General features: G+C 38.8%; 1 protein-coding gene across 2 annotated transcripts in view; it reads left to right on the top strand.

Annotated features, from left to right (window-relative positions):
- The first annotated feature begins 58 nt into the window (after nt 1-58).
- GRK4 (G protein-coupled receptor kinase 4) overlaps nt 59-21,479 on the top strand; it is a 39,556-nt gene continuing 18,135 nt past the window's right edge. For both annotated transcript variants that reach the window (XM_010583519.1, XM_010583520.1), the window contains exons 1-6: nt 59-341; nt 10,910-10,996; nt 11,666-11,778; nt 17,932-18,009; nt 19,195-19,295; nt 20,666-20,758. In XM_010583519.1, the coding sequence (XP_010581821.1) occupies nt 290-341; nt 10,910-10,996; nt 11,666-11,778; nt 17,932-18,009; nt 19,195-19,295; nt 20,666-20,758 (524 nt within the window). In that variant the 5' untranslated portion in view covers nt 59-289. The remainder of the gene's footprint in view (nt 342-10,909; nt 10,997-11,665; nt 11,779-17,931; nt 18,010-19,194; nt 19,296-20,665; nt 20,759-21,479) is intronic.

Raw genomic sequence — 21,479 nt, 5'->3', positions numbered from 1 at the left:
ACGGGAGCGCAGAGGCGGGGCTGGCTGAGGCGGGCGGAGGAGGGCGGTCGAGCCATGGTCGGGGCGGGCGGTCGCTGCCTGCTCCTTGCCTCCGCCCTCGGGGAGGGGGAGGCCGGTGCCGGGGCGAGCAGCGGGTGATGGGGAAGAGGCGAGCGCAGCGCTGAGGTCCTGCGGGGCCGGATGAGCGGAGGCTTGGCGTCGCGGCGGTGGCGGGGCTGGAGGAGGGGGCGAAGGAGGCAGTAGGGGCGGCCTCCACTCCGGCTGCCCTGAGGGGAAGGAGCCCCCGACCATGGAAATCGAGAACATCGTGGCCAACACGGTGCTGCTGAAAGCCCGGGAGGGTGAGAGCCGCGGGGCGAGGCGGCGAGGGGGGAGGAGAAGCGGGAGGGCGAGGCGGGGCGGGCTGGGGACGTACCGAGGGGGAGGAAAAGGGTCTGAGGTGAGGGGGAAAGGGGCCAGCCGGCAGGGGGGAGAGGAAGTGATGGAGGAGGAGAGGGTGGGGAGGGAGGAGAGGCTGCCGGGCAGGGGGGTCCGCGCGGGGCGTGGCCCCCCTCAGGGGCGGTGGCAGGAGCGGCGAGTCCCGGGCAGTGCCCTGAGGCACCTGCCCTGCTCCTCCCGCGGGGTGGATTTGCAGTTACTGGCTTGTGGCTTGCATCTGGGGGGAAAAAAAAAAAAAAAAAGCCCTTTTCTCCTTCGCCCTTCGGGCTCTTGATTCAAATCGTGGTTTTGCTGGATGTTTTAAGAAGATCGTTAATCCGTAGTCCTCGGTGTATTTATAAATATGTATGCATGTGGGTATAAAGGACAAAGTGACATCATTCTATGATTCTGAATCTTCTTTGGGAGAACCTCGCGCTCTGTCTTGCTGAAATTCCTGCCCGTGAAAAACAGAGCTGGTGAACGCTACCTGTATGTTACAGTCGAATATTTTGTGTTAACCTAATAGTAAAGTGTGCAGTTTTCCATTAGATTAATACTTACAGTTTGATTCCCCAGAACATCTTGACCTGAAGATTCCTCCCCCAACTAACAAACATTTTGGATAGCTAATAAAATTTAGTCTAGCACATGGTTGCTGTTTAAAAAAAGTCCTGAAATAAGATTGTCCAGATTGTCCTGCTGCTTTTTCATGTATATAACTGTCCATTAAATGGCCACTTGAAAGGCTCCCCAGATTACCACTGCACTCAGGGCAAGTATGTTTTTCAACTATGAAATGTGCATATTCTTTTTGGATTGGGTCCTACTTTTCTTAATTGTGTTGAGAAGTCCCATTAGTTTAGCTGGAGCTGTTTAAAGTGAGTAAGAACAACAGAATCTGCCCCTGTACGTTTTGCAAGTTCCTCCCAACTCTAAATGGGTTTGGCACTTACGCCATATGTGTATCCAGTTAAATTTGCCTTAAGCAGCAAGAGAGGAAAATCAGCTTTTTGACTTTGAAGTGGGGTTTAAAAACCAGAACAGTGATCACAATTTTGGGCCATTTCCCAACCTTAGCTGAAAAGACCACCTCAAACTAGAGGACATGTTTTGGCTGGTTTCACTGACGGTAGCATGTCTGTGGTGGTGCTGCCTGAATTTGGAGTTTACATTGAAGTGATCTGAGAAACGAAGGGAAAGTGGAATCTGGCTCAAAACTTTACTGTGCCCAAACCCTCACCACAAAGAGTGGAGTGGTAATCTGGAAAGGCTTTTAAGTGGCTGCTTAATGTCAGGTTGCCTCTTTAGTTAAGGTTTCACTATGTTTAAAATAAATTATAGTGGTAGAACTGACCAAACAAGATATTTTAATGAACTAAATGGAAGTCTGACAGCAACTGATGTGAAGAAGATCAGTTCTACCTGATGTGGAACTTATAAAAGTAATGGTAACAAGCTGTTACTCTTTTGTACCTTCAGTTGGCCTGGGCTCTTTTGTGTAAGCATGCACAAAAATGTGATTTCTGACTTTGAAACTCTAAAACTCCATTGATCAATTGATAGAAGGTCTTTTACCTTGTCAGGTCTGAGTTCCTGTGCATGGGGTACTTTTTACATCACATTTTTCAAAAGGCTTCTTGAAATGAAAGTATTTTCTGTTTGTTGCATGCTCTGGCTGGTCTGGGAATGTCTGGTTTACTCCATCTCTCAGGACCGTTCCATAAAATCCCTGTCCCAGCTCTATTCTTACGTGCCCAGTAGACTCCAAGGGAATGGAATTTGCAAAGTTAGTATGTGAGGTAGATATTTTACTGAAAAATATTCTTGCTAAATGGACCTCACAATTGGGACAGAAGAGCAGACTTTCAATTGACCTTTTCCTTCCCACCTTCGTATTATCTCACTGTAGACTGTATGGAGAGGTGGGAAAAGTGTAGAATTACTCTTTCTCATGGAAGAAGGCAAAATCCTAAGCTAGTATAAAATAGCAGCTTCACTTACTTTCATGTATAGACTTGAGCTACATCAGTAATCCTTTTTCCAATTCTTCAGTGTGTTAAAGGTTGGGTAAGAGAAGGTGTTGACCTGGATAAATATTTCAGTTGTAAAAGCAAAAGAAATAAGATGTGAACTACTGTGCTCTTATTTTATAGTTTTCAGTGGCATGTTGAAAGAAATCAGTGTAGGCTTAATTATGGCTTGCATGGGTCAGTCTCAGTCTAACTTGAGATTCCTTCATGATAAAGATGAGAGTAGACAAAGTTTGTACTCTTGAAAGCATCTTACAAAGCCTTTTACCCTAGAGATATGTCATCTTCATGTTGCAAATACAGAAACTGAATTAAAGATGTTGTGTACTTGTCCTCATCTGGTGAAAGGGTATGGCAGAGTCTTAATGAGAATTCAGAAGTGCCTGGTAAATAACACCAAGTCTAAACAAATCATACCTGAGCACATAAACCAGACCTAACAGTCAAAATTATGATCCCAGATTTGTACTCATCATTTTCCTCTAATTTTAGGTAGTCTAATACTTCTGGATGTCAGTATTGTTAGGATGTGAACATCATTTGGGTTTTACCTTTGTAGGTGTGCAGAATTAGCATACCTTGAACAGCTAGGTTCCTGTCTACTGTTTAATTCTGATTTGATATATAGACAGTAAATTTGATCTATGTAATTAGAGAGCCAGGAACTAACTAGTGTTCTTAGACAAAGTGCATCTTACACTGCTACTTTCTTCTCCTACAGAATAAAAACAAAGTGGTATTGCTGTCTATTTCTAGACTACCTACCTTCTACCATCTCACTAATAGTGTTACCGTTAATTTATTTCATTAGAGGCGTGAATCTTCTAATCCAATTTGCATGCGATAACATCAGTTTGTAAGAGTTCACCAGTCACATTTTTCAGGCCAGATCAAACCCCGGCTTCCCCCCAGCCTCAAAACTTTAAATTTTGACTTATGATGCGATTCTCTAAAGGATTTTTCAAACCTTTTCATAAAACAGATTATTTTAATAGAAGCCTGTCTCTTTCCAATAAAGACTTGTAATATCTCTCTGTGGCAACTACAACACTTGTTTATGTGAAGAAGGAAAGCTATGAGGATTCCTTATCTTCTTTTAATGTGGCTTTGTAAATAATCAAATGCCAGTTCTTCACACATGTGGGTGTTAGTGATGGCTCATAATATATGACTCTTGTACGTACCTACTACTAGAAAATATTGTGATGACACAAGGTACTTTATGGATGAAAGATTAAGGACTCAGGAGCTATACTGGGAGTTTTTTTCTTTCCTTGTCCACTTTTCTAGTTGACCTGCTCATGCTGAGAGCTAACCTGTCCATGGAGGGGTTTGCCTCTGTGAAAACTGGAGTGCAAAGTGTTCTGGGATTCCCTGTCCTGGTTTTCTGGGATAAGTGGCCTTCTGTGCCAATCCAGTTCTTTCCTCTTGTGCATACATTACTTTTTGAGGGAAATTTGTATGTGAGAAAGAAAAACGGAAAACTTCCTCTTAAGGTGAACCCAATGGTGGAACAAGCACAAGTGACTCAGTAGAAAAACAAGAGATTATAAGGCAAGCTCAAAGTTGATCTTATGATCACTGAAGTGCAGCAACTGAGATAGAAAAACAGGTAAGTGTTAAATGATAGCGATGTAAGATAGATGGTGCAAAAGCTTGCAATTTCATGATCTCCTTACTCAGATTTTCACATACAGAGATTTTTTATGTGTAGAAGAATGATGTACAGCAATATGACTTCTAGTTTTATGTTAGAGCAGAGGAATTAACACATTCATTTTTTCTGAGCAGAAATATCTTTGAAATGAGTATCTCTTGAAGGACATTGAAGAATTTATCCCATAAATGGGAACAATAATAAACTAGGTTATTCTGAAAAAAATCTGAAAGTTCACAAAAAAGTATTTTTGTTTTATATTCACTTTTCTCTTTATTTATATTTGTATCTTCTGGTTTTCGTAGTTATGTCGATCACTCTCAATAAATCCTTTGAGTATATGTAAGCCCCAAATTCATTTCAGTATCCCACACATAGTCTGTGATGTTTTGAAGGAAAGAAATTAATTGCTGTATGTTTTAAACTACTTAGGAGCCTTCCTTTTTTCATTGCCTAAAGTAATAGTCTCCAAAAATACGTCCAAAGGGTAGATCTGTAGTTCCTTTGAAGTCAATGGCAGTTTACTCCAACTGAGGATCCATGCCAAGAGTATGTTTTAAACATACCTGGTCCATTTGCATCCACTTTAAAATTCATTTGTACTGCTCTGGCAGGAGCAGTTTGTGAATGAGAATTGGGTCTGCTGTTAGGCATATAATATCCTCTAGGTCATGATTGATTTAGCCTAAATTAAGATCATGCCTCAAGCAAATTTTCCCCCAGGCTCTTAGTTGTATTGGTTCTAGCCTGTGGTTGCAGAATGGGTAAGATAGTTTCCAACTGGATACATGAACCAATCTAGGGTATGTGGGTTGTTGTGGTGGTTTTTTTCCTATGTTGCTGGGTGTTTTGGGTTTGGGGTTTCCTTCCCAAAATTAGTTTTCAGATGGATCAGCAAGCTCCTGCAGATTTGATAATTGTTAAGTGCAGCCCAAAGATTAGGAGTTAGCAGGAACCTTTCAGTAACAGAATGTGATTGCAGTTTGGCTTAAGCAAATCCTGAAAGATACTTGTTTCAGAATTGAAATTGTATTAGTGTAACACTCTTCACAAAAAATAAACAGTCCACTCAAATTGTGTTTTATCTGTCTAGGTTTAAAAATAACTGGAATAATTCTGCAAGCAAAATACATCCTACTTTTGCTTGCAGTATAAGGTAATAATTCAGTATTGTAATGGGGATATATAGGCAGATATCCTGTTATGTGTACGTTTGTAACTAGGAGGAAAATTCTAAGGAGTTTGCTCAGATCATTGCAGTCTGGCTTTCAAACTTTACTAAAATCTTTGATTATTTAAGGAGTATGGACAAGTGGGAAACCAAGGCACACTCATACACCAGCACCAAATATGAATTTTAACGTGAGAGTGCTGTTTTTGCAGTTGCTGTTATTTTTTTCTGTTCTTCCCTTATTTGCCTCCTATGTTCTATTGCACTCCCTTATTGCATTGTGCTTTAAATTGCTGTAAACTCGTTGTGGCAGGAAACATGTCTTCCTGTGTTTGTACAGAATTATGCACAATGTCTGCCTTTTTGTCCTTTATTTAATGAACTGTAAGAAGAATGCATGTGGGCATGTTGGAATCTAAATAATTACATTTACTAAATAAATATAACATGAGAAGTCTAGTTATTGATACACGCTGCTGCTTTGGTTATTTCAAAAGTGGCAATTATAACTAGAGGTTTCACAATCTGCTTAAAAGAATCTTACTTCTTTTCTATCTGTTGCAGTCTTGCTGTGCCATCATGATAAAAAAAAATCCTTGTTTGCCAAGGAGTTGTCTGTAAAATTGGAGTTTTCTTACTGTTCCCCCCCCCCCAACCCGCCGTGAACCCTGTTCATTAAGTTGTTATAGACATATCAAAATGAAATTGATACACAGATGTTACATTGTTTGAGTGCAAGATTAGGTTAATAAATTCTGGTTCAGATAGTTACATTTACCTGAGTTGATACAAGACTTTCATACCTAATTTCTGGAGAAGTGCAGAAGCTGTTTAGCATGTATGCACTAGCATTCTTAAATGTGCACATGATTACTGGAATTGTATATAGAGCTGATGTGAAGAACCAGTTGTTCAAGTGGTTATAGCTGTGGGAACAATAAATAATTGTGCATATAAACAAGCTGCACAAATGTTCACGTAGATACCTGGGGTTTTTAACTGCTTACAGTGTTATTGCTCTAACAGCTAGATGAGCAAGAGGACTCGAGCATTACCTTGCTGAAGTCTGACTCTAGGCACTTGAATCCAGGAGTGTGAGGAATATTATCTTAAAAATGCTATAACAATCTGTAATCTATAGGTATCTTTTATGTGTTTATTTATTGAACTGCTTGTATTTTTCCTTCTGTTTGTGTTCAGAAGTGCCTTGGCCTTTTTAATGCTGAAGAGTTAGGTGCATACCTTGCACTGAAACCTGAACTTTCACTAGGTGATTCTGGTAAACTTGCTGAGAGCCAGCCAGATTATATATATCATACTTCTGGGGAAAAAAAAAATCTTTCTCCATATAAAAGAGATGCCACTCTGTTAAACCTAGTCGTTAAGCTGTGACCAGGCTTGTTTTTCAAGGAACTGAGATGTCAAAAAAAAAATCTGACCTGCGCAATGGAGAAGGTTGCAGAGACCCCACAAAGCAGTATGTCTCTAGAACTGGAAGCATGACAGCCTTCCTCAAGGTGATGCTATATGTGAACTTGTCTCCTAGTCTGAAGTTAGTGGTATGTCAGTGTTACCATTCTGATCTGAGGACCTGAGGTATTCTGCAGTGTTTTGTGTCTTGAAGGTGGATCTTGCACAGTAAGGGCATACCATAAAAATTTGTTACTTAGTGGGCAGTGGTTTACAAGTGTCTTCATAGCATAAGGCCATAGTTAAACAGGAATGTTTTAATTTTTCAGTGAAAGGTTTTAATCGTTATCATGAGTGGTTTGAGGGAAAATGTGTCTGTAAGTAAGAGAAAATTTGAATTCATGTGAGTTTAAAATCTGTTAGGAAGCTTGCCTGCAGCTTTTTCTGCTTTGGGAAAGATGTAAGACAGTGTGTGTACCCAGATTATTCTCATGCATCTCAGTGTAGATGATGTAGAGCTTCTGCATCAATTCTTTTGCATTTTTCATTGAACCAATTGCTTGATTTATACAGTTAAAGGCATGCTGTAAATTGTCTTCTTGTTGCAGTTTTCTGCTTTCAGAGCTTATCTGGGTGTGGTCTAGTATGAATTTCTCAGCTGGTATCTGACAATCTGGTTTGTGGAATCAGTTTTGCAAGAATGATGTTGTAAGCAGCCATGCACCCCTAGTGCTCCGTAGTTGTGTGCTTCTCAACCACAGAGATACGTTGCTTGCCTTTTACAGGCACAAAAGCTGAAGCATGGAGGTCCCTCAACAGCTCAATGCTGGAATCTCAGTGTCAGCATAGTAGCCACTGCATCTTACCACATATAGTCTGTGTACATTTATTAGCCAAAGATAGTACGATGCTTCTCACTATTTTCGTTCTGTAGGACAGATTCCAAGTTTTCTATCTCAAGGAAGACTGACTAATAATGTTCAGTGAACATTGTGCTCAGTGAAATGAGAGTCATGCTACAAATCCTGTCTGTAAGGAAGATCACTGTGGCTGTGGGAAGTCCATCGGATGACTTAAAAAATATTCTTATTTGTCTAAATCTGTTTCTGCACCAGATTGCTTTGTTTTGCCACAGCAGTTTCTTTTTTTGCAACTAGTTGTGTTTTTACTGATGAATAAGACTACCACCTTGCCTTACATGTTTTTCAAATATTTCTCTGAAGTTAAAAAAAAGTTGAAAAATGAAAACATCTAAACATCTTTGCCATACCATATTCTGATGCAATGACCTAACTGAATTTAGTATGTATCTTTTTAAGAAGCGAAAACATCTGAAGAGGTAAATGCTGAAATTCTAACTGTAAGAAGTAATTTGGGGAGGAGAAGGTAAGGTTCTCACGTACCTGAAAATGTAATTGCAGTGTTTCCTCACTGTAATGGTGTATTGCTGCATCCACCCTTCTCTTTGTAAAAGATGAGTCGTTTCAAGTTGGACATTGTTCTAGCCAGCAATTACATCTGAAAGAGGCAAAAATGGTAATTTATCTGAACCACATAGGTCAACCATAAAGCAGATTAACCTAATGGCTTTGTTGCTGCTGTGTTAGAAAGTAAGCTGTTGGTCTTTCTGGAAGAATTCTATCTGCAGTATTTTAGAATGAGATCCAGAATAGAAGCTCTGAAATCAATATTAAGACACTTACAAACCACAACTATTATAATTTGATTTGATACTTCTTTTAAACTGCCTCAGAAATGGAAAAGGATTTTGCAATTAGGCAATAATACGACAAACAAATTGGCCTCCTCCCATAACTTTTACCAGAAATGGCTAATTTATCTGTAAATGATGTAGGTCATGCATTCTCTTTACATTATTGGGACATACAGACTTTTTCTGTGCATTTGCTGTAAATATAAGAACAGTCAGTTCAGAGAAAAGAGAGAGCATGTTGATTTAGTTGATACTCCTAGTCACTTGATTCTTGCGTACCTTTAATAAATTATATGTAGTCTTTATTGACTTCTATAGGATGGTGAATTAAAGTGTATTCTAGCATGTGATCTCTATTTGTAAAATGAAGTTCATAATGGTCACATAGTTAGTAACTGGCCAAATATTTGGGGCAAAATACAGCAGACTTTCTTGTGTTAGACTTGAAGTATAATGCTCCAGTGATCCTCTTTTTTGTTTTGGTTTGGGTGTTTTGGGGGTTTTTTTGGTTCTTGTTTTTTTGGGTTGGTTTTTTTTTTGACAGTGCTTCAGAAGATGTATGCTTGGTGTATATCACAGTTCACTTTTACTTCTTCCAAACAGCATTGTGGTATTAATTTGGGCCAGTTATCATTCTTGGTCAATACTGATTATACTGTGTCATGCACAAATGAGTCTTTCTGAGCAGTTTCTAACAGAAGAAATTTAACTTCTGTGGACCTTGCAGCTTAGTGTAGTTTTCATTTGCATGGTTAAAAATTAAGTTGACACTTCTGTCCATTGTTTTCTGTGATCACATAATACTCTATACCCAGTCCTTTTCTATTCGTTGTATGTGTACAGGCTATCTATGTTAATATTCCTTGGTTTTGTTGGTGTTCAGTTCTGTTAGAAATGCTCTTTGCTCTGTATGGTTTGATTTTCTTCAAGTATATACTCCTTTTTAACATCAAAAATATTTTGTTAAATAGTTGGAGTTTATTTTAGTGATGCTGGTAATTATTGCTTTATGATTAGTTCTGGTACTGCATGAAATATGAGGGAGGAAGTAGATTCGATATATTTGTATTCTAAAATATTTTGGAAAGAAAATGACTTACAAAGCAATATTAGGAAATAAAGTGCAGAAAGTTTTTTAGAGAGTAGGTATCAGTTCAAAGAATCTCTGCAAGCCAAATTTTTAAGATTTTGTATTCCTTATTTGTTTACTTTTCTAGTGATACTAGGGAATGTTTTGTTGCAGCAGCACAGTGAGATGTCAATGTTTGTGTTAGCAAAGATCATGTAAATGTGGTATGAGCTAAGGTACACTAAGCTGGGACTGCTCTGACTGCGATGGTGGGATAGTTCAAGAAGCTGTATGTTTGAGTGAAGAGGGGTTTTTTTAATACATATTTTATTATTCTGAAGATGTTAGTTCCTTTCTCCCCAACGATTTAATTCTGAAAGAGTTGAGTACTATTTGCTGCTTGGTTTCTATTCGGGTTACATAGGGTAACTCCCTTCCTTTCTCTCCCATTGTGGTTAACGGTACATACTGCTTTGGTACAGTTAGAAAGTTTCTGTGCAGTTTTGCTACTGTTCTGTCATGTGGAAACGCATCTGGCCATATCACTTAGTAAAATCTTCTTTTAAAATATTTTGCAACACAAAAATTACTCTTCCGATGAAAAGTTTTGCAGTTAAAAATATATATATATGTTCCTATATCTATCTCTTTGCTTTTTGATAAGTATGTATATCTTCTGTAAATGGAATTGGCTTCTTCAGGTCAAAGTAATGTGCTAAAATTCCAATTTAACATAGAAAATGGAGTACAGATATATGTTTTGAGAAACAATGGGGAAAATACTGCAGTACTTTTTAAAAATCAATTTAATACTAGTGCTGTGAAATCTGAAGCATTGAAAAGATCTGAATCCTGCAACAGCTAAGTTCTTCCTGGTATCCTTTATCCTCCTATAGTCTGGAATAAATGGTGTGTATTTGAGCAATGCCCACTCATTTATTAGTGGGGTCTACTCTTATTAGTATTACGGCACTTGAAAAGAGAAAGAGAATATTTATGTACAACTTAATTATCCAAAAATATGTTTAAGAACTTTGTTCTATGTATTTCATTACTCAACTTTAACGTCTCCCATTCTTCACCATGGTTGAGAGATAGTTCTCAAATGTTTTTTGGTTTCTGTCTTTGATGTTTCAGTTTTGTTTGTAATTTTCAGAATACCTAGATATTTGCCTTGTCTCTGCAGAGACATTCTGTATGCACAGCCAAAATGTGAAATATTTGTCTTGCAAAAGACTTTCTGCATTTTTTAGTTTTTCATATAAAAGTTCTTCTATATCAAGTTTGTTTGGATTTCCTTGTAGATGGATTTGTTTCTAGGCATGAAAAGCAGTCTGACAGATCTGTGCAGAAGTGACCTAATTTTATACTGTAATGTTATGTTTAATTTTATTCTGACACAGTATTGTATTTTACATTACTCATATTTTTCTTCTAGGCAAACGGAGTGGGCGTAGTAAAAAATGGAAAGAGATGCTGAAGTTGCCACCTGTTAGTCATTGTGAAGGTATTAGATGCTCAATCGGTAGGTGTCCTGTAGAATGGTCTGTCTGATTTTTTTGAGAAAGAAGGGTAAGAGTTTGGTGGTGTTATCTGAAAGGATTCTGTCTTGCTTCTGAATGCTAATTAGCAAAAAAAAGCTATTAAAACTTTTAATGTGATGGAGAAGATAAATTTATAAGAAGATAAAAGCTCTATCACAGCTCCTTGTTTGTTAGAGGAAACTGCTCCTAAAGGATAAATCTACAAAGCCATGAATTAGAAAAAGGAATCATGTTGTGATTTGAATGACGTGGTAATATGTTTCACTTTCTTTCTTAATGTCTTGAAATTTTTTTTTAACCTTTTCTGTTATTATCTTGTATTACTCCTTTCCAAACAATCTTGTTTGCTTTGGGATTGCTGTTTCACAGTGTTGTTGCTTTCCACCCCCCAGCCTAAATGAAACTTAACCATACCATTCAATGTGTTTTTAATAAATGTGATAGGCTATAAGAGACAAATGTGGCTGGGAGTGAGTGTTTCATTATTCTTTGGGATCATTGCATGTTTTTGATGTCTTGGCTAAATATGTTAATGTAAAATCTTCACATTTTAGTGATGTTTTTCTGACCTATTTTCAAATGGGAGTAAGGACCATGCTATGACAAAGCTAAAAATAAATAAATATATTTACTTACTATTTCTTTCTCAGAAAGAGACTATAACCAGCTTTGTGACAAACAGCCAATAGGAAGACTTCTCTTCAGACAGTTCTGTGATTCCAGACCAGATTTGAAAAGGTGCATTGAATTTCTGGATGCAGTGGTAAGCAGTGAGAAACTGGAGATGTGTATCAGTAGGCAATAGCTCATACATCTTTGTTTGTAAAAAGTTTGATTTTTGTGCTGGTTTTGGCTGGGATAGAGTTAATTTTCTTCATTGTAGCTCATGCTGTGCTATGTTTTGGATTTTTTACCAAAACAGTGTTGATAACAAGGATGTTTTAGTTATTGCTGAACAGTGATTACACAGCATCAAGGCCTTCTATTTTTCTCACACTGCCCCACCAGTGAGTCAGCTGGGGGTGCACAAGAAGCTGGGAGGTGACACAGCTGGGACAGCTGACCCCAACAGACCAAAGGGATATTCCAGACCATACGATGTCACGATCAGCAATAAAACCTGGGGGAAAGAAGCAGGAAGGGCTGAAGTTAATTACGGTGTTTGTCTTGCCAAGTAGCCGTTATGCATGATGATGAAGCCCTGCTTTCCTGGAAATGGTTAAATATCTGCCTGCCAGTGGGAATCATAGAATGATTTGGGTTGGAAGGGATCTTAAAGATCATCTAGTTCCAACCCCCGTGCCATGGGCAGGGACACCTTCCACTAGACCAGGTTGCTCAAAGCCCCATCAAACCTGGCCTAGAACAATTCCAGGGAGGGGGCATGCACAACCTCTCTAGGCAACCTGTTCCAGTGCCTCACCACCTTCAGAGTAAAGAACTTCTTCCTTGCATCTAATTAAATCTACCCTCTTTCAGTTTAAAGCCATTACCCCTTGTCCTATCACTACATGCCCTTGTAAAAAGTCCCTCTCCAGCTTTCTTGTAGGTCCCCTTTAGGTACTGGAAGGCTGGTGCAAGGTCTCCCCAGAGCCTTCTCTTCTCCAGGCTAAAAAAACCCAACTCTCTCAGCCTGTCTTCATAGGAGAGGTGCTCCAGCCCTCTGAGCATCTTCGTGGCCCTCCTCTGGACTCATTCCAACAGGTCCAAGTCTTTCTTCTGCTGGGGGCCCCAGAGCTGAATGCAGTACTCCAGGTCTCACAAGAGCAGAGTAGAGGGGCAGGATCACATCCCTTGACCTGCTGGTGACACTTCTTTTGATGCAGCCCAAGATATGGTTGGCTTTCTGGGCTGCAGGCGCACATTGCTGGGTCACGTTGAGCTTCTCATCAACCAACACCCCCAAGTCCTTCTCCACAGGGCTGCTCTCAATCCACTCATCAGCGAGCCTGGTTTTGTGCTTGGGATTGCCCCTACCCATGTGCAGGACCTTGCACTTGGCCTTTTTGAACTTCATGAGTTTTTGTATGGGCCCACCTCTCAAGCCTGTCAAGGTCCCTCTGGATGGCATCCCTTCCCTCCAGCATGTCGACTGCACCACACAGCTTGGTGTCATTGGCAATCTTGCTGAGGGTGCACTCAATCCCACAGTCCATGTCGTCAACAAAGGTGTTAAATAATGCTGGTTCCAGTAAGGACCCCTAAGGGACACCACTCGTCACTGGTCTCCATGCAGACACTGAGCTGTTGACTGCAACTCTTTGAGTGTGACCACCCAGACAATTCCTTATCCACCGAGTGGTCCATCCATCAAATCTATGTCTCTCCAGTATAGAGACAAGCATGTCGTGTGGGACAGTGTCAAATGCTTTGCACAAGTCCAAGTAGATGATGTCAGTTGCTCTTCCCTTATCCACCAACACTGTAACCCCGTCGTAGAAGGCCACCAGATTTATCAGGCACAGTTTGCCCTTAGTGAAGCCCTGGTGGCTGTCACCAGTCACCTCTTTGTTTTCCATGTGTCTTAGCATAGTTTCCAGGAGGATCTGCTCCATGATCTTGCTGGGCACAGAAGTGAGACTGACTGGCCTGTATTTCCCTAGGTCTTCCTTTTTTCCCTTTTAAAAATGGGGGTTATTTCTCCCCTTTTCCAGTCACTGGGAACTTTACCAGACTGCTACGACTTTTCAAATGTGATGGAGAGTGCCTTAGCCACTTAATCTGTCAGTTCCCTCAGGACCCACGGTTGCATCTTATCAAGTCCCATGGACTTGGGCACCTTCAGGGTCCTCAGACGGTCTTGAAGCTGATCTCCTGTGGTGGGCAGTACTTCATTCTCCAAGTCCCTGCCTTTGCCTTCTGTGACTTGGGCGGTGTGGCTGGAGCATTGGCTGGTGAAGACTGAGGGAAAAAATTCATTGAGTACCTCAGCCTTTTCCATATCCCGGGTCACCAGGTCTCCTGTTTCCTTCAGAGAAGGCCCACATTTTCCCTAGTCTTCCTTTTATCACCAATGTACCTATAGAAGCTTTTCTTGTTGCCCTTGACATCCCCAGCCAGATTTAATTCTATCAGGGCTTTAGCTTCCTAACCTGATCCCTGGCTGCTCGGACAATTTCTGTCTAATCCTCTGACGCTACCTGTCCTTGCTTCCACCCTCTGTAGGCTTCCTTTTTGTGTTTGAGTTTCTCCAGGAGCATCTTGTTCATCCATGCAGGCCCCCTGGCATTTTTGCCAGGGGGAAGCGAATGAATTCCTTGCTTTGCTTTGCTTGTGTGTGCAGCTTTGCTTTATCTATTAAACTGTCTTTATCTCAAACCACAAGTTTTCTCTCTTCTACCCTTCTGATTATCACTGGGGGGGGAGTTAAAAACTTGCATGGAAGCCCTAGGCTAGACAGAATGTGCTAATTAAAAAAAGTACAATGGAGATGGAAAATTAGGGAACCATCTATGGAAGGAGAGAAACCAGATTTTAGAGACTAAGGGGAAAGGAAGATTTTTGTCTTGATACATTTGCATCTTGGTATCTAACGCTAAAGAATGAGGAGAGGAAGGAAGTGTGCCCACAGCCATGTTTTGTAAAAAAATTCTCAGACAAAACCCTCATGGGGAGGGGGAAAGTAATGAGAAGAGTAGACAGGCACACAGCAGTCCTCAAGAGGAGATAATAATAGCTCAGAGCTTTTTATTCTTTGTCCCGCATAGTTAATCCAAGCACAGTAATATATAGACTTAAACTGAGATTGCTGCCAAAAGAACAGTTTTTCTCATCCCACAAATTTTTGTTCTTAAAATCAGGGAACAAATGACCAAAGAAGATAGAAGTAGGGTAGTGCTGCTGTTTACATGTGTCCGAAATATCAGAGCAAGATGGCTCTGAATGGTGCAGGATGTAAGGAAATACATGGGATTATTGTTGTGCCCCTACTTCACCGTATCTTCCTTCCCCCTATGGGAGTATAAACTGAGGCACGTGATCAGCTAAAAAGGAGCTTTAGTGTCAAGTAAGTAGAATTGCTTTATATTTGTCACTGAATCTTTGTGCAATTAGGCTTACTCCCCAGGTGCATTTCACTATACTTTTGTGACTCTTAGGAGCTGTTCTAGCACCAAATTCCAGAGACCAGTTTGACAGTTGGACAGCTAGAATGGATTGAATGGAAGTCCAGAACAGCGGAGCTAAATATCCTGAAGTGAATGTAAAATAGAGCCTTTAGTGAGAATTGCACAGTGGGGAGACCACTGAGAATTGTGGATGTACACTTAATGGTTACAACTTCTGTACACATTTTTAATCCTTAAAAGCTTAGCCAATGAGTAGCAGAATCTTTGGCAGCACAAGGAGAAAAAAATCTTAAGCATGACTGTAAGGCAGGCGTAACTTTTCTCCACAGACATCATTTTTCAGGTGAAATTGTCACTGAGAAGTAGCTGTGTTTTACACTAACTGAAAACTTTGAATTGCTTTGAAATACGCAACCTATAATGTTATGTGGATTGCAACACTTCTGTGAATTATTGAAGACTGTCATAGTTGAGATAATCTGATGTAAGGGATGATTTCACAATTTACTTTTTTTTATTTTTTAACTTCCAAAAAATCATGGTGAAGAAGTATTCTTGGGAATCACTGAAACAGAAGTCTCATAAGAGCTAAGATAATCTCTAATTGGTGGCTCTCATGACCTGAAAGCTAGCATGCTGTCTTGATCAAGGAAGTGGGATAAAATACCTACTATCTCTTACAGATGGTTCCTGACTTAGTCTGATTCCCTTTTCTGGTCTGGACTTCAGCAAGCTTGTTCAAGCTTTTTTTTGGAGGGAGGCGGGGTGGGGAGTGGGGTTGAGGGTCTTTTTGTTGGTTTTGTTTGTAAGGCAGTAATGCGAAGGGAGAGGCTAAGGTTGTGGGGATTTTACCTTAGGTTTTGCCAATTTTTAATTTTTTTTTATTTTAAATCAATTTTAGACTTAATCTTTCTGAAAATAAACTTTCTGGCATAAAATGGCATAGTCTTAAGAGCCTTGCATCTCTATTAAAAGAGTTTTCTGACTCTCCTCTATGGAGCAATGCGATTTCAGCAACGTGATTATTTCAGGAGGCCAAAATGGCAAAACCAAGGTAGTACAACGCTATGTTGTCTACCTGTACTGAATACTAAGACTGGTAAGCTTTAACTCTTGAGAATGTGTGACCTTAACGTATGGCATCAGCTTGGCTTTACAGAAAGAATTATGAAATAATTGAATAAAAGTGACAGAAATTGAAGTGAGGAATTACAGTTATCCAATCATCTAGTGACTCATTTCACTAGCTGGGGACAAGGTTACTCAAGTATGAAAATGAATGGGTCACAGCTCAAACTTCCCTCTTAAGCTCTGTGAGTAACACAAATTAGTTGACAAGGCTGTCTCTTAAACTTCCTTTTCAATCACAGTATCTGCTTAAAACTGTATGCCTAACTGTTTGTATTAAATTAGTGACTACTTTGGCATAACTGAAAATGTTAGAGGTGATTAGTGCACTGCTGTGGTTGATTAACTTTTCAGACCTGCTTAGGTTGTTTGGTAGTTGCAGAAGAATTCCTTACCATTAGACTGATTGTTGTGGAATTAAAGTAGCAAAAACAATGGCTTGCAATTGTTAATGGATTTGAGTACTGTGCTGAAGTGGTTGATACCATAATGTCTCAGCAGAAAAAGATGTTGATGACTTAGTAGTGACTCAGTGTGGGTTAGCTGCAATTGACTGCAGAACTGGAGTTCAGGAATTCTGTTATTTCCAGTATTGTGTGTGTGTTGGGTTCTTGAACTGTCATTTTTCAGTGTGCTAGTTTTCTTTATAAAGGTACATAACTTCTCTTCTGATTAGATCAATCACTTGGAATTTCCTATGAGGTTCTTAATGATTATTGTCCCAATACGCCAAACTGTTGTTTTGTATGATACAGTCCTCCATTCTGGAGGTCTGCTGTATATTCTTTGTTCCTAGGTGCACGCATTTACATTCTGATATATGAAATAAGCTTTGACTGAGTTGGCCCAGCTTACGAAGTGAATACTGGTTGCTATTTGAGATAACACTTTTCTAATTCAACTTTCCCCAGATTCTGTGTTATCTTTAAATGTTGTAACTTCTGATGTCTGCTTTTAGATTATTGCTTAAAATTATTAATAGTAAGTAGTCCTTGGAGTTTTTCCAATACTAGTATCTGTTTGATGGTTTGGTTTCTTTTTTCCGCAAATAGCTACCTCTGGAGCTCTAAGCTGCCGGTTGTTTATCTGCAAAAAGCACTGTATTGCACAATGGTCTTTTTTCTGCATCACAGTACCATATATTACTAAGTCAAAAACCATGAAATTTTTCGTGTACTCAGTTTTACTTTCTCAAAGAATGAAGTAGGGTATGGTTTAGATCTCACTTATTTCCAGTTAACATGACCTTGTAGAAAGTAGTGGGTTTATCCCTTGTAGTAAGTAGAAAAAAAGTAGTTTTACCCAAGACTGTAGTAAAGAAAAATACATGAAAAAAATAATACAGTGAAAAAAGGCTGATTATTGTACTCTTAATTATTTCCCATCTGGATCATTCTGTCCTACAATACTACATAAATACTATTTCATTGTAATTGATCTAATTTAACCTCTAGGATGCAGTTTCTGTAATTGCATAACTGTTAGTTTTCATATGTTTTCAAAAGTTAAATACCATGTGGGTTTTTTTCTGAAGACTGTTCTTCATACATGTTTCACTGTGTAGCCTAAAAATCTTTAGATTTTAAACAGTGAGAGCCTGCAGTTCCTTTTATATTAGGAGTATTGTGTTATTCATGACAAAATTTACCTAGCATCATGTAAAAAAACTGTGGTGCCAAATTGCTCTGAACATAATTTAATTTTCAATTCCATTCCTCTAGGCAGAATATGAGGTATCTTCAGATGAAAAGCGTATAGACTGTGGCCTGAAAGTTTTAGAGACATACTTCACTAATGGGGTAAATATATTGCAAAATATTGTCTCAAGTGTTTTGTAAATGTCAGATAAATAGATATCTAAGTGGTTGCATTTTTTTAGTAAATTGACTTTCAAACTTCATTAGTCCCATTTTTGTCTTTCTGGAAGGTATACTGCCTCTAAAATTGTGAAGCTCTTATCAACTTGACTAGAAACCTTGACTAATCTCTGCTTTTAAGACTACTACCATTACGATTTATTCTCCTATGTTTTCTAATTAAAATACTGGTCTCAAGTAAAGATATATTTTTAAACAAACTCATTTATCATCTAAAGAGAACTTATTAACAAATTAACTCAGAGTTTTTTAGTCTGAAGACATGAGAATGAGGAATTCTTGAAATTTTCAGGCTTCTTTCAGACTCCTATGTGGCCTTGGTTGGTTTGCTGTAAGTTTGCAGAATTGCTGCAGGTTTTCACAAACTGAAATGCTGTTTTGGTTTGGCTTGGTTTGGTTTGTTCTAGAGCATTCTGTTTCTCTGTATTTTGCATGGTCATCATTAATAGCTGATCTTTTGCATATATTAGACGTCGCTGATTGATTTTTAAGAGTCTGTTCTTTGGTATCCAGTAGAAGCTTTTCTGTGGATATATAATTAGACGTTTGCTTTCTATGAATAGATGCTCCTTCTGCTTCTCTTACATTGGTCATCCTAGAAGACTTTACTCCAAATGAAGGTCTTGCGGATGCCTAAAAAGCAGATAGACTCCAAGTTTGCCACATGTCTTCTGATAATTTGGGACTACCATAAGTCACATGCGATTTTTGCAAAAAATGGATTTCTTTGGGCTGGTTTGAAACAGTTCCCCAGCTTTTGTATGTGTTTCTTTCCCCGTACTTCCATCCTGCTAAGCCAAATAGAGAACTTGCTTTTGTGGTGATAGACTTCTGGAGAGAAAAAGAAATTTGACTTACTGCCAAGTTTGTTTCCGCAGATATTGCAACAGTAAATAACTGTAATAGCTTTCAATGCATTTGTATGTAATAGGGAACAAATAAAAATTTTGCCTGAATATGACTTTCTTGGTTTTCTCTTCAGCCAAACCATTCCTTTCCTTTTCCTGTATTAGAAGATTTTATTTTACTTTGAATACAGAACTTTTACTCATTCTATCAATTTACAAAATTGCTTTCATTGTTGCCTTTTTGTTTAATTATGTAAAGTCTGCAGCACACCTGCCAGAAATACCTCAGGAAACAGTAAATGAATGTAAAGCAAGACTCGAAAAGAACCCTTCTAAGGATCTTTTTATGGACTGTACTAGGTAAGTTAAAAATGCACAGTGCTAAGTTTGAGGATCACAAGGGAAATTTGTGTGTTTCTGAGAGAAGTGAAAGGTGAAGCTATTACACCCAGGAGTATTTGGTCTCTCAAATAAGTGTAGGTAAGAAATTTGGAACAGATTTATTAAAGGACTAGGTTTCCTTCAGATGTGATTTACATGTTTGACTTTTGCAGAGCTTTTTCTTTAATGCTAATTTTGCATAAAATCACACTATTATCTCCTGCCAAGTATTCTGTAAGTTAGAATAGTATTTCTCTTTATTATATTCTTACCTTTTGAGTGACTTCTCTTCCTTGATGAATGTACTCAGAAAAATATGAAGTTATAAACTGGAGCTTGAAAGGTTTCTGAACAATGTTACACAATTTATGGTTCTTGAAAATGGGTTGAACAGAGGCCAACAGTTATATTCCATTAAGATGGCTAATTAGATGATCGATTAACACAGTGATAGTTAGCACAACCAAATACAACTTGGTTTTGCTCTGAAGTCATGAAGTGATATTTCACACAGCAGCAGCAGGAAGGCTTTTCTTGGAGGGACGGTACATGTTTACCAGTGTTGCATGTCTTTCTAAAGCCTTCATGTTTCTAATATTACTGGTTCTTCAAGACATGCTTGATCCTGTCTGAAGGATTACAACACGTTTTGTCACTGCTTGGGTCATCTCCCTGGCAACAAAAATAAGCATACTTTATAACAACCTGAGATTATAAGATTGAAAGGGATATTTGAGAACACCTAGTAAAACATGTCTCAAATGGAGGATCTGTCATGTAGGTCATCCCCTTTCCTCTGTCCAATAAATATATGAATACAGTTTGAATGACTTGTCTTCCTTCCCCCCACCCCCCCCCTTGGTGTGCTTAGTTTAAGGGGAATGATAAGGTACCTGATGTTCAGGTTTGCATATGGCATTTAATATTTCAATTTCAAATCCTAGAATAAAATTTTACTTACCAGTCTCCAAAGAATGTATGAAAACTTGTAGATACTTTCCTGTAAATATCTTTCACAGGTCATATATGTGGGGTCATACATGCATTGCATAGCTCCTGAGAAGCTGATATTTAGGTGGGCTTGAAGACACTTAATGAAAATGCAGAGGTCAAGCTTTATAGTTAGTGTAAGTAAAAGCAGTTTGACATTCACTAGTGTTTTGACAGGAACGGTTTTCCGTGACAGACACTCACTGTGAGGCATTTAGGTTAAAACCATTGTAGAGCACAGTGACAATGTTTTTCTGTCTACAGCTTCATTGATATGTTTAAGTGTATTTTAATAGATTGATAACACCTGCTTCATCAGTTTTTTCAGTGTAAGATTGATTTTATTTTCCTGTTACTAGAATTGTCCATGAATACCTAAGCAGAAGACCTTTTGAAGCTTACCAAGACAGTGTGTATTTTTCCCGTTTCTTACAGTGGAAATGGCTGGAAAAGTAAGTTTATTTATAATGTTTGCATTACGATTTTGCTTTGCTTTGTGGCCATTCCGCTTCCCGTGCTAGAAAAGTTGTAGAGCCCTAATGAGTGACACTGCCTGTCTAAGAAATTATGATCTGAAAGACAAGATGTAAAGGATGATGTTGATGGGACAGTGAGAGTGCCAATACTCCCAATGGAAGTCCAGTTGTCTTTAAGTGATAAATTTGTATTAGGTAAATACAAATTTATTATCATATGGATATATGTCTGGCTGTCAAGTGTGCAGTGGGATACCAGTCTTCCTTGAGAGAAAGTTTCAAACTTGGTCTAATTAGTGGTTAATAAGCAGATTAATCTAGTTTTATAACCCAGTGGGTGATTGGATAACTAATCAGTTTTTCAGGGTGGTACAGACACAGATTTAGTAATTACAAGAGAGCAAGATTTGTATATATCAGAATCTAGTTTGGGCTTTTAAATCAATACTGAGTGTCCAGACTTTTTTCGGAAGGCTGAAATTGGTACAAATTTATTCTAATTCAGCACCGCTGGGTATCATGATCCCATATTGAAACATTAAGGTGCTTGACCATTAATTTTATGGTAAATTCCAATTATCCAGTGTCTTTATTTGACTGAATTAGTAGCAAAAGCCAGGAAGAGAACTAGGGAAGTTACTCAAACAATTAAACCAAAGGAACCTCCATTTGTTGTCCTGAGAACAAAGCTGCATTA

Source organism: Haliaeetus leucocephalus, unplaced genomic scaffold (genome assembly GCF_000737465.1).
Source record: "Haliaeetus leucocephalus isolate CR32 unplaced genomic scaffold, Haliaeetus_leucocephalus-4.0 Scaffold906, whole genome shotgun sequence".
NCBI classification, from domain to species: domain Eukaryota; kingdom Metazoa; phylum Chordata; class Aves; order Accipitriformes; family Accipitridae; genus Haliaeetus; species Haliaeetus leucocephalus.
Note: the sequence above shows the minus strand (reverse complement) of the source record. Positions and strands in the feature narration are given on the sequence as shown.